We start from the raw sequence: 13,392 nt of genomic DNA on the forward strand, positions 1-13,392 counted from the left end.
TTTTGTTAAATATTGCTTAATTTGTAATTTTTTTTAAATGTGACTTTTATTATATATTTTATTTTTAAACTCCTTATTTTAATAGATTTTTTTATTTTATTTTGTTTTAGATATATCATTTTATCTGTTCAGCAAGGATGCATTATTACATTTATAATGTTACAAAAGAGTCAGTGTCACTGATTTCATCTCTTAAACCAAAAACAGACAGCACTAGTGTATCAATAAATTATTAAAACATTAATGCAGTGTACTTGCTGTTTTTCCCTAACAAATTCATAATTATTATATTTGCCAGTGTGCTGTGGCAAGCCTATTTTGCATGCGCTTGAGTGCTTATTAGACTATTTAGGCAATTATATGCTCATTATTATGAATTATATGGTTTATTAATAAAAGTGCAACTAATAGTAGACTAATGCTTAAAATGAACAACTACAAGTAAACCAGAAAAATCTTTAGGCGAGGGCAGCCCTAGTATTGTACAGATTTGTTCAGTCAAATAAATGCAGACTTGGTGAGCATAAGAGACTTCTTTAAAAAGCATCAAGACTTTATTTATAACCTGAAAACTTTGAACTGTAGTGTATGTATATACTGTGTGTACATGTGTGTACATGAATTGGCAGACAAAAAAAAATGGTTTGTGTAGAAATGTTTACAGTACCCAAAACGCACCAACTAACCAAACCCTTATACATATATGTAAGAGATTACTCTCTCAGGGCTACTGCTGAGCTCAAAAAGATGTAAATGAAAATTTAGCAGGAACTGGTACCCCTCTTGAGGTTGTTAAAAAGGTGTAAGGCAGTTTAATAAATGAATGATGAATGAAACATATCATGTATTATTCTAACACTGTTCTTTTCTTCACCCAACAGAATGATTCCCCCAACGAGTAAAAACTTCCTGGTGAATAACCTGGCCGCCGGGACGCAGTACGATCTCTGTGTGCTGGCCATTTACGACGACGGCATAACCTCCCTGACGGCTACGCGGGTTGTGGGCTGTGTGCAGTTTACCACCGAATCTGAATATCTGCGCTGCCACTTCATGCAATCCCAGTTCTTGGGCGGCACTATGATCATCATCATCGGGGGCATAATCGTCGCCTCCGTCCTCATCTTCATCATCATCCTCATGATCCGCTACAAGGTGTGCAACAGCGGCGACTCCACCAAGGGGACCTCGGTCACCGACGTGCACTCGCAAACCAACGGGGCACAATCCCAGGGCTGTACCGTCACACCGTCTGTGTCCAAACAAGGTGCTTTGAGCTTGGAGGAGGGCGAGGGGTGTAAACAGAGCTCCGCCATGCCTCTTCCTCCGCCTCCAGATTCCCAAACCCACACCTCAGAAACCTCCATCCCAGACTGCTCCACCTCCACTTCCCTGGTAAGCCAAAGCTGGACGACTCCCGGCTCTTCAGGATCACTAAAGCCAAAGCGCAAACCAGCGCCAAAGCCTGTCCCAGTGGCCTGCACCGAGCCCAAAGTAGAGGCGCTTCTGAACGCAGAGACGCAAAACACCAACCGCAACAACTCCACCGCTCTTCAGCAGCCGGTCCCAACCCCTCCGCCCCCTCCATCCCGCTTCAAAGACACTCCGATTTTAAGGAGGGCTTGTCCGTCTTCGTCCAAGTATATGACACTGCCCGTGGAAGGAGCACGGGCTAAACGCAGGTACTCTTTGAACGAGAACCTGTCGAAACATCACTGCTACATTGGCTCGCAGAAGATGGGCAATGTGTTTTGCAAGCGGAGTATGTCCGTGAACGGAATGCTAGTCCAAATGGCAAACTCAAATCTAGACAGTGAGAAATCTGCATTTTCCAGTTCAGAGTGGATTCTAGAGAGCACCGTGTGAATGTACGACTGCTGGAAACATGACGGAGTGCCTGCATCTCATTGTGTACGTGCTTTTGTGTGTGTGTGAGGGTGTGTATACGAGCTCATAGTATATAAATGTGTGATCGAATGAATGTGCACGTTTTGCACCATTTCTTTTGTTTCCATCCGCAAATCATATTTTCTGCTGTCTTTTTATTAATGTTTTCTGGAAACCCATGGATTAATGTGGATATTTGCCTTGAGGGAGGTGTTAGAGCCACTCTGAGCAAGATCCATCATCCGAGAGAGACACGCCTCCATCTTCACTGCACACGCCGAGTGTTACGGTAAGAGGAAAGCATCGGTGCCTTCCTGTGTCCTCTTACCAGGGGCTCCTACTGGACACGAGCTTTGTGTCAGTTACACGGATGGAAGGAAACATTAGAGATTTCACAAAAAAGCCTTTCTATTCAAGGAAATGACATTTCCTGCATATTATAGAGGAAAAAAAAAACAACTATATAAGGACTTGATACTGGGACCTGTTATTAAATTGATATTTTTTAAAAAATCAAAGCGTTTTCTTTTCTGTGACGTTGATTTTGCCTTTGTTTGAAGGCATAAAAAAACCATGTACAGGAAGGCAACATCTGCTGTGTTCTTATGTTGTGTAAAATAATAAAAAAACAAAACTATTCTTTTTGTGTTTTTATGAACGCAGTCTTAGAAGGTTATTTACAAATCCTTTGAAATCTCCCATAATGCCCCTGTGTTTCAGATTTTATGCGATGACCCTGTATAGGACCTGCATATTTACAATTCACAGATATATTGAGTGGCTTCATCCAGCTTGGTCTTTGCATGAACCCCAAACTATACAGAATAGCAATAGATATCTTTAAAAAATAAATAAAACACATTTCTTTAGTGTAACGGTACATATTCTTAAATATAAATAAAGTATTTTTTAAACAATTAAATTTTTTAAATTAAACTAGTAACATTTTACACAATATAATTTGTCATACACTTTTTATATGGTAAAATATCTTATATATTATATACCAATATTTTCCATTAACATTACTATATAGATTGTTTACAGATATCGTAGTGTGATGGTGCTTTCAGTGTGTTATCCTCTCAGTGTGAGCTTCAATCCAGCTCAAGGATAATGTGAGGAAATAATCACCTTGGTAACAGAACCTAATTCTCTATGGTTCATCATTCATTAAAGCATCTGCATTATAAGATGATTAAGTTGACAACGCATCACATCATTTACACACTGGCAAATAAGATGTGAAGGGAAAGTGCAAAAAATGTTTGTATTGTGTTAATGACATCATCAATTTGTATAGGGAGGTGACACTTTTTTTACACAAGGTAAGTAAAATAAAATGTTTAAAACATGAAGAAATATCCTTCAAGTCTCTGATAAAAATAAAAGCCAAGGTGGATTGACGGCTGTAAAATGTCTCTTTTCGAAGTAGACATTCATATGAAGGGTAACAGTTCCTTACAATGGATCTATAAACTATAAATAACATTTTCCTTGTTATGGCCCCTTTAAGCCCTAGACTCCTAATGGTAAGTAGCTTTAGGAAGATCTGTTTGACCACGTATGGATTCCGGCTGGCTGGATCGGATGCGTTACGTCTTTCTTCAGATTTATTGTCTCATACAGAGACTCAGAAGTCAGAGCAGCCATGTATCTCTGCCATCAAGATTTAGCCGAGGACACTGACTTATTAACAGCCCTCACTCCACTTTTCTGTCACAAGTCTTTAATCGGCATGTGTCAGCTCATTAGAGGGAGGAGGAAAGACGAACACTGACAACTGCAGCTAGTCTGCAGGGGAAAATTAAAGCACAGTCGTTAATCACAAGAATGTGTACTCAACTTTGGCACAATGAGCACAAATCACAATTTTATACTGGAATACAATATAAAAATATGTCCTTTCCAAATAATGAAAATAAAATTAATTTTATAAAGTTGTTTACAAATTGCTATATACTGTATGCACATAAATGCAAATGAAAAGTAAAAAATGGAGTTGCACATCATTGCATACTGAAAGCTGATTCAATTAATTATGCCAACTACACAAAGTAAATGGAGATTTAATAATACATAAAGGGCTCAGAATCGAGCCATGGGTTACACCACAAGATATCACTTAATTTGAAAATTAACATGTTTGATTTTAGCTTAATGATTTGCCATGTTGATAACCAATGTCACACATGAGGTAATGGATTTGAGAGAAAAAAAAAAAACGTAAATAAAAATGTGTGTATATATGTATTCACTGTGATATACATAAACTAGAACATTATATAAAAAAAAAAAAAAAAATCCTGAATATGGTTTGCTCTTCAGGGATTATTAAAATCAACAGATGTCTTTATAATCTACAGAGTAGTTTTTAGAAAATGTGGGATGTTTCATTTTCCTTTGTTTAGTTTATGAATAAAGCTTGCATTGCTGGAATTTGAGAAGTTTATTTCACATATTCTCTGAAACCAAACATGATTATTATAGGCTTTGCAATGCCAGATGTGCATGATCTTATATATTTAATCTTATACTTGGAACATGACAGATAATTAATTTCCACAAATATGGTACAGAATATGGAATAAAAAAATAAAATAAAAAAAAGATCTTCAAGTCTGGATACAATTTTTAAAATATTTTTACAAATAAAGAAAAAATACAGTAGAATGTGATACACATCCTTTCAGTCCACATAAACATATGACGTCATAGGTACAAAAATATGTATTTTGGTTCAATCACAAAATGTTAGATTGAAAATTATGTCAAGGTTTTGTTGATATTTTACACAGCATCTCTGACATGAGCCAACCTTGACAGCAGTTTGTTTCATCACAAATACACCAACACCCAGTAATCTCTGCTAACTGCCGGAGAGCTGAAAAATCAAATTAGTTGATTTAGAGATTCACTAAATCAAAACACAATCTAAGTCGGTCTCTCTGTTTATATACCAGCCGTCTAATATACCTAACACAAGAAAATAGCGAATAGGCAGCCACATGCAAAAATGCTAATGCATTGCACACCAAACTGAAATAATTTCAAAATTATACAGAGGAAAATGTCAGTTCTTTTTTCTTACAAAATAAAGCATGCTTTCATGAACTGTTTTCATTTAACCAGGAGAAGAGATAGATCTGGCTTATGATAAATGATTGGCAAATGTGTAAGCTTGATTGGAAATCCTCTAAATCTACTGTAGCTGTCCTATATTGCTGGACAGAAGATGAACTCTGTACTGTATCTGTAAGGATTTTGGTGCAAAATGTATGAAAGCTTGTTTCTACTATAGGATATATATATATAAAAAAGGTGCAAAGTTTTGTTCTCATAATTCAGACTTTTTTTAACAATTTGAAAAAAGATAATGACTAGCGCAATCTACTAAGAGCAGTGGAAATTAGCGTAGGGTCACAAACAAACAGAGCTAATAATAATCAATATGTATATATAATTGTAAATAACAACACCGGTGCAAAATGGGTAATGACATGCTTCTTGAGCATTAAATACCAGTAAATTAACTATTACAAACCACAGTAAGTCCCCTTGCGTGATTCATTAGATACATTGCTAATGTTTCACTGCATGTCTTTGGTAAATCCTGATGGTAGTTTTTAATGGCAACAAGGGTTTGCGCTGGTGCAAGTTGTTAGTAAATCTGGTCCTTAGTGTTTGTAATGACATGCTTGCTAAGAGCGACAAGGGGTTTCTATTAGACTTGGATGAATGCATTGCTAACTTTAATAAAGAAAAGAAAAAACTTTCTAGCAATTAAGGTGTCCTTGATGATGTCTTACACCCAGCATTATTGGTCCCTGGTTCTTAATTATTTACATTTATTAAGTACTGGGTTTAGTGCATTTCACTAATGTAAATTCTTGAAAAAAATAAATAAATAATGAATTAATTAATCAGTGGAAAGCCAGAGCCAAACTCCCAGCGTACCTTATCAAATATGCCAAGGTTATTTACATGTCTAAACAACGGATCGTAATCTCTGATTAAAAACAAACTTCATTTTGGAAAGCAAAGACAAATTTACTGTAGTGACAAAGCAAAAAAAATTCCATTTAGCCATCATTCAATTAGTACAGCTGCGACCCAGAAGCTGCTATTTGATGATTTCCCCCAAAGCTTTGGCTGAGAGGTTTAAAAGCCCCCACTTGCACACTTCAGCAAAGTAGTTTGGTTTTTGTCTGGTGTGTCGTGTCCACAGAACTGGAAGACTAATGAGAATTGATATATGTAGGCGGTCTGATTTCTTTCCATTAGCATTGATTTGCACTTTAAGGAGAGCGTAATTTAACCACATTCTTCTCCACCATAGTTATTCTTGCGTGCAGGGGATGGGGGATGCAAACATCAGGGAAGGATCAAAGGCGAGAGAGTGCTGTGCTTCAAAGAGACCTTCAACATGAACACGCAGGATCCACACTAAGTCTGCCAGACATCTGAGGTGTTGCACTGTCAGTTCCTCAACACAGAAGTGCAGTCATGTTCAAAAAGTTTGTAAGTTCAAAAAGTAAAGGAAAATATTAGAATTGTCAAATCAAGATGGAATTAAAAAAAAAATTGAAAATACAAATAATGTACGTACAGTAGGTCAGATACAGGTAGGCCTTTGTTCATTCCATAACATTATTTTTCAATAAAATAAAATTTATTATATTAAAATAAATAAAATATCTTCTAATTCTGTACTTTAGTATAAACTATACACTTGGAATTTTTGTTGATTTTTTTTTCCTACAAATGTTAATTTTAGTTTTAGTTATTTTAGTACAAGTTAAACTAACTGTTAATTACTATTATTAATAATTATGAATAATTCATAATGTATTTATTTCAAGTAAAAATTCAAGTATTATTATTATTATTATTTTTAAACAATTTGAGTTACCTAGAAAGGATCACTAGAAAAAAATGCTGTAATTGTGATAACATTTATGAATAATTTGTATTAAAAACAACAACAACAAATGGATTGGAAATTTTGCCAAACATCTGCTTTGTGATAAAGGAATTTACTTCTTTGGTGAACTTTTTTTCTTCCATGTTCCATTCATGACTGTATTTAGTAAATTTCCAGGTTGCAAACTCCTGCTAGAATGAATGAAATGGTCAGTCCTAAAAGGTGTTTTAGTTCTTTAACTTGAAGTCCTGAAAGGATTTGGAAGTGATACACGAGAACAATGATACGGAACCATGCCGTTTATTTTTATGTTGTTATTAGTGAGCAGACAGTTTTATTGAGGTGGAGGGAGCTGAGCTCTTTCACTTGAAGAATGAGGAGTCAAAGACTTGAGATGCAGCAGACTAATATTCCTGCAGATGAACATCTCATTGGTGAGTGACTATATCAGTGTGCCACTTCCCTTTATTCACAACGCTTCTGTATGTCTAACGCATCTGGATTACTGTCAATAATCCTGCCTTTAACCTGACACCCACTGATTGGCATTAACACTGTTGTGAGGAATCTGATGAGGAATCTCCTGACACACACAGAGCTGAGGCTCTGAAGGCTGCAGTGCTGTTACATCACCACACATATTATTTTATGACCACTGGAGGAGTCTGGTATCTACAGAACATAACTTAGCAATTAATAGTTTACAGGTTTAAATCTGTCACTGAGGAGACAACTTGTTTACTTGACTTTAAGATGCCTGATCAGTCCAGTTACGAGTATGTTCTCAGTAAAGGTGCTGACAAGGCAGATTCAGTATCTAGTAATGTTGTTATTCTGTCAGTGACAGTGCAGAGATAGAAACAAGCAAATGATTATAAAGTGAAACTGTTACAGATGGTTAGGATAACTTTAGGTGCTTCTGGTCACTTTGTCATGTTGCTCCTGTTTAGGATGCAGTTAAGGTTGTAACTTCTGCAAATTAATCAAATATATTTTAAAAACAAATAAATATATAAAAATTACATAATAAAAAAAGTAAAATAAATAAGCAAATACATGGTTGAAAGAGAAAAGGCAAAATAATAGTATATACAGCAGGTCTATTATTTTATCTTTTTTTTTTTTTTAAAGCAGTTATTATTGTTATTTCACAGCAGTTTGGCCACCTTTGTATTGCCCACCCAAAAGTATGACCATTTTTATGATATGATACATGTAATTAATAAGATAAATAAATTAATATATATATATATATATATATATATATATATATATATACACACACACACACACACACACACACACACACACACACACACATATATATATATATATATATATATATATATATATATATATATATATATATATATATATATATATATATATATATATACAGTAAAATAAATAAATTAATAAAACAAAATCTAGAAAAAAATACTTAAAATAATTTTGCTTTGTTTATGTCACAGCTGCTTGACCACCCAGTATGAAATATTAAATTGACAGAAGTTGTAGATGGTTAGGACATATTTACATGCTTTTACTGCTGATCATTTTGTGATTTTGCACCTGGTTAGGATGGTGCCAAGATTTTAAACTTTTACAATAAAATTTAAAATAAATAAATACAATTATTATATTATATTATATTATATTATATTATATTATATTATATTATATTATATTATATTATATTATATTATTTAAAATAATAATAATAATAATAATAATAATAATAATAATAATAATAATACAAAAATTATAATTACAGGAGGTCAGTTTTCTTTTTGCTGTTTTCAGCAGTTTGGCCACCCAGTGTGAAATACTGCATTGATAGAAATTTTGTTGATTACTTAAAATATAATAAAATATAGTAAATGAACACTTAAAATAAAACAAACAAATACCAAAAAGATTCAAATAAATAAGTAAAATTATTAGACTTACAGTTGTAGATTATTATTTTATTTTTTTTTTTTATTTTTTTTCACAGCAGTTTGCTCATCCAGATACTATATTGACCGGAATGTTTGGAACTGCTGTAGAAAACCCAACAGGCCATGACTGAAAGTGTTTCATCAGTGCCCTTTAAAGACATACAACATGAATGAATGTCAAAGTCTCTTATCAAACCCCGCAGCGGATCAAAGGCTGGCTGGCAGAAGATTCCTCCACATTACCTCAGAGCCAGACATGAACCACCAGCTAGAGCTAAGAAGAGCAACGTAAGTCATCAAAGTGGCTACAAAAGCAAACGCTCTCCATCAATGTCACTGAAGCTTCCCCAGATGCAGCTCAAACATGCAGCCAGGCTGAGCTGATTTCCCACTTCTGCTATCGATCACACACCACCAGCCTTTTTCTAGTCAGACAATTGACACTGAGCAAGGGAGAGACACATTTATTGAGGGTCAGGGTTTATCTATGAGCTATACACATTTGATGAAGAGGAACCGGCCATCATTGACACACTGCGTCTTTTAGGAGACAAGCAAAAGATGATAAATCCATTCAAATACTGAGATCAATGTGAGCCCATTACTCATAAGAAAGCTGTTTCTTTATCCTTACAATGTTGGTCAAGTCAGCCAAATGAAAAGCTGAGCACTGTGCGAAAAATCGATGAAAGCATAATGTGGTATTTTCTTGAGGTTATTTACCATTCTTTTATCCTCTTTGAAGTCAGAGGCATTTACACATGTGGCAGATGCTTCACTATTTTTCTTTTCTTTTTCCAGTGTTTTTTATTTATGTTAATCTATTGATCTGGTTGTTGCTAGTGCAGCTACCACAATCAGATATAATAATAACAAAAATAATAATAATATTTAAAAATTTAATAATTTTCAGTTTGCTAGTGCAACTGTCATTACACTGAAAAAAATAAAATAAAATACAACTAAATAAATATTTAAAATAAGTATTATTATTGAAATAAATAATTAAATATAAATAATAAGAAATACTTGTAAAAAATAACTACCAAAATTCCTAACCAATAATAATAAAAAATTAAATAATAATAACTGACCATACTGAGATAAAATATATATATATATATATATATAATAATAATAAAAACACATTTCTCATGTAATGAAAATCAATGAATGTGAATTTGCTAGTGCAATTATTATTATACTGGAGATAATTTATATATATATATATATATATATATATATATATATATATATATATATATATATATATATATATATATATATATATATATATATAAACCAGTTCATCATTGTCAGAAGCCTTCAACTATACTACTTTATTCTTTACAACATAGTTTGCACTGTGATTCTGATGTGTATCTGTTTTGTAGGACTAAATGGCTCAGACAGTTCTGGGTGGAGATCAGGCCATCCCATGATGTGCTGGGCAGGAAGAGGACCTGCACACTGCCAGCTGTGTTTCCAATCATGGAGATTAAGTCCTGAGCCTGGAGGTTTGGGTTTGACTTTGGTTTAGTCTAAGCAATCTGTCCCAAGCTCAGGATACGGACGACTCTCTGGCAGTCAGTTTCCCTGTTCAAGGGTTCAAACCTGTTTTGATACCTTGAAATAAAAACCAACCGCTGCAGCAAAAAAAAAAAACAAAGTTTGATTCAGTGCAATGTTATGAGAGATGCAGTCATTGTTTTTCTGGAAGTTTAAAGCACTTTTAACTGTGACAACCTCATTTTAAATGAGATGACTTGGGTAGACAGACGCTTCTTGATGTTTATTATTTTACTATTGCCTGCTGTGTCAGATTTCTGTCAACATGCCAGAACACATGCAAATGCATACAATAGATTAGAGAAAGCTTTGAAAGATTAAGTCATAGTAAATTTTCCAATGCAGAGTGCAAATGAATGAAAGGTTGGAAGGCTACTTGCTTTGCAGATACCAGTGAACTTAGTATTATCATGGCAAATCTAAAACATCTGTATTTACAATTTACAATTATATTTAGTCATTTAGCAGACACTTTTATACAAAGCCACTTACAAAAGAGGACAATGGAAGTAATCAAAATAAAAAAGAGCAATGATATGCAAGTGCTATAACATGTCTCAGTTAGAACTGAGCCCTGAGGCACCCCCATAGTTAAATGTTGCGACTTGGACACCTAACCTCTGCAAGACACCTTGAAGGACTTATCTGAGTGGTAAGACTCAAACCATGGAGTGCGGTTACTGAGATGCTCTTTGCCAATATGGTTGACAGGACGATTAACGTGTATAAGTGTTCTCCTGATAACCCCGAAAATAACTTAAATTACACTTTCAGTTTTGATCGTACAGATAAGAGCAATACATCACTCGAATCTGTAAAGGGTCTACTTTTTTTAATACAGACATAATAACAACAGAACGTTGTGCACTTATAAAATAAAGATGTCAAAAGAGGCGAACAGATACAGCAAGATAAGTACTGAAAATTTGGAATTAGCTCTTGCTTAGGCCTTCAACAACTGAGAGTAAGGCAGTCTCAGTTGAAAGTCCACTTCTGAAACCAGACTGGTTGCTGTCGAGGAGGTTGTTCTGTATGAGAAACGCAGAGACTTGGTTGAACACAGCTCGTTCAAGTGTTGTTGCAATGAAAGGAAAAAGGCAAACTGGTCTGTACATCTCTAAAAGAGATGGATTAAGGGTGGGCAACTTAAGTAGTGGGGTTATACGAGCTTGTCTAAATGCTGAGAGGAAAACACCAGTGTGAAGAGATGTGTTAATGATGTGAGTGAGTGCATGCACAACTGCAGGAGAAAAGGACTGAATGAGATAAGATAGAATAGGATCAAGAGGACAAGTAGTAGGATGATTAGAAATTATTGAGGAAGATGAAGATGTGCTTGACAGATTGTGGCAAGGAAAGTTGTGCACTGATGGTTTTAATTTTTATTAATGAAGAACGTGGCAAAGTCGTCAGCTGTTAGAGTTGATAAAGGAGGGGCACGGGGATGACAAAGGAGGGAGGAAAATGTTTTAAAGAGGATGCAAGACTAATTTCAATTTGATAATCTGTCCTTTTAGCAGAGACATTAGCGTCAAGGAATGAACGGCTCGAATAGTGCCTTATGTAATACGAAATGTGCTATGTTTGGTTAGCTAGGCCAGTGTGTGTTGTGATTGGCAGCACTTGGCGCCTGGTCAGGAAATGCCATGCCCCTTACCATAGCCGCCTTCTGCCAGTGTCAATATTGTATCAAAATCAAATCAACAATTTAAACCTGGATGATTTTATCCACTCTTAAATTAATCTGACTTAGGAAAGCTAGTATGTCTCCAACATAGTGATCAAAGTCTGCGTCTTCTGTAGTGCAGCTCAACAAGGTCTCGTCCCATTCGAAAATATTGGTTGTAGTCCAAATTAGTCATTCTTTGTAGTTTTTGAAAAGTGATTTCTGTTAAATAAAATATATCATTTTAAAATTGGACTTTGAGCTTTTCAACTTTGTAGATGTTTTTTTATTTTTCTTCTTTTTCTTTTTTTTGTGCTCAAACAGCAACGTTATAGACTAACTAAAGTTGAAAAGGTGAAAAAGCATAATGGCACTCCTTTAAAACAAGTCTGATTCATATGGAAGCCCGTTTCCACGACAACATAAAGACTTGGTGTTTCATTGTAAGGTATGGCTGATGGAATAAAGGGTAGTTTAAAGGATATTTTAACATTGTTGAATGTTAATTGATATTGAAATGTGATAGTTTCTAAATTGTGTCATGTACCAAATCACAGCTTCAATAAACTGAGCTTGTAAACAAAATAGCATAATAAACATCATAATTAATATGACATTTTGGAATGTTTTAACCTATAATATGCTACAACATGCTTGACGTAATATTGTTATGATATAAAGAAATCGTTACTTTGAACAGGTTTATTAAAATAAACTATTTGAAATAATCAATTAACAGAAATGAATTAGACTTTATTAATAATCAAGAAGCATGTTCTCTAGTCACTCGCATCAAATGCACAAGATCAAACAGGACATGTAATGTGCTAAACAATAGCAGGATTCAGTGATGTAAACATGAATTAAAATGTCTTATTTCATCTTTTTGAGAGAGGCTCTCAAAGGCAGGAAGAATGCTATTTTGGTCTGGAGTCTACTGTAGAGGGACATCTCATTATGATAGATCTGTCACTTTCTCTCACAGTCTTTTAGATACAATCCTGTTGAGTAGCCTCAAATCAGTTATTCTGTGTTTCTCAGAACTTCAAGGATGGGGAGGGTCTGTTTAGCAAAGCTCATCATCACAAGATGTGACGGGAACCCAAAATTCCCATTCACAGTTAGAACGTTGCTGTAAAAGAGCCTTATTAATAAATAATTGGGTTCAATCTTTTTTTTTTTTTTTTTTTTTTTTTGGGAAGCCCTTTTACATTCAGAAGTTGTGTTTTTGGGGTAGTAAGCACTTTGAAACAAATTAAAAAAGATCTGCAGGTGTGCATTATGCAAATGAGTCCTTCTCTTCAGCTTTAGGAGCTCTGAGCTGCTTCAGCCAGTGTAATGGCTTTCAAAGAAACCCCAGAGGTCCATTATACTGAATATAATTGTCCATTTGTCCTGTTCTAAAA

General features: G+C 34.6%; 1 protein-coding gene across 1 annotated transcript in view; it reads left to right on the forward strand.

Moving 5' to 3' along the window:
* LOC113070469 (leucine-rich repeat and fibronectin type-III domain-containing protein 5-like) overlaps positions 1–2,527 on the forward strand; it is a 56,957-nt gene extending 54,430 nt beyond the window's left edge. The window contains exon 3 of the mRNA XM_026243752.1: positions 882–2,527. Coding sequence (XP_026099537.1) covers positions 882–1,866 — 985 coding nt within the window. The 3' untranslated portion in view covers positions 1,867–2,527. The remainder of the gene's footprint in view (positions 1–881) is intronic.
* The last annotated feature ends 10,865 nt before the right edge of the window (positions 2,528–13,392 follow it).

Source organism: Carassius auratus, unplaced genomic scaffold (assembly GCF_003368295.1).
Source record: "Carassius auratus strain Wakin unplaced genomic scaffold, ASM336829v1 scaf_tig00004433, whole genome shotgun sequence".
NCBI classification, from domain to species: Eukaryota; Metazoa; Chordata; class Actinopteri; order Cypriniformes; family Cyprinidae; genus Carassius; species Carassius auratus.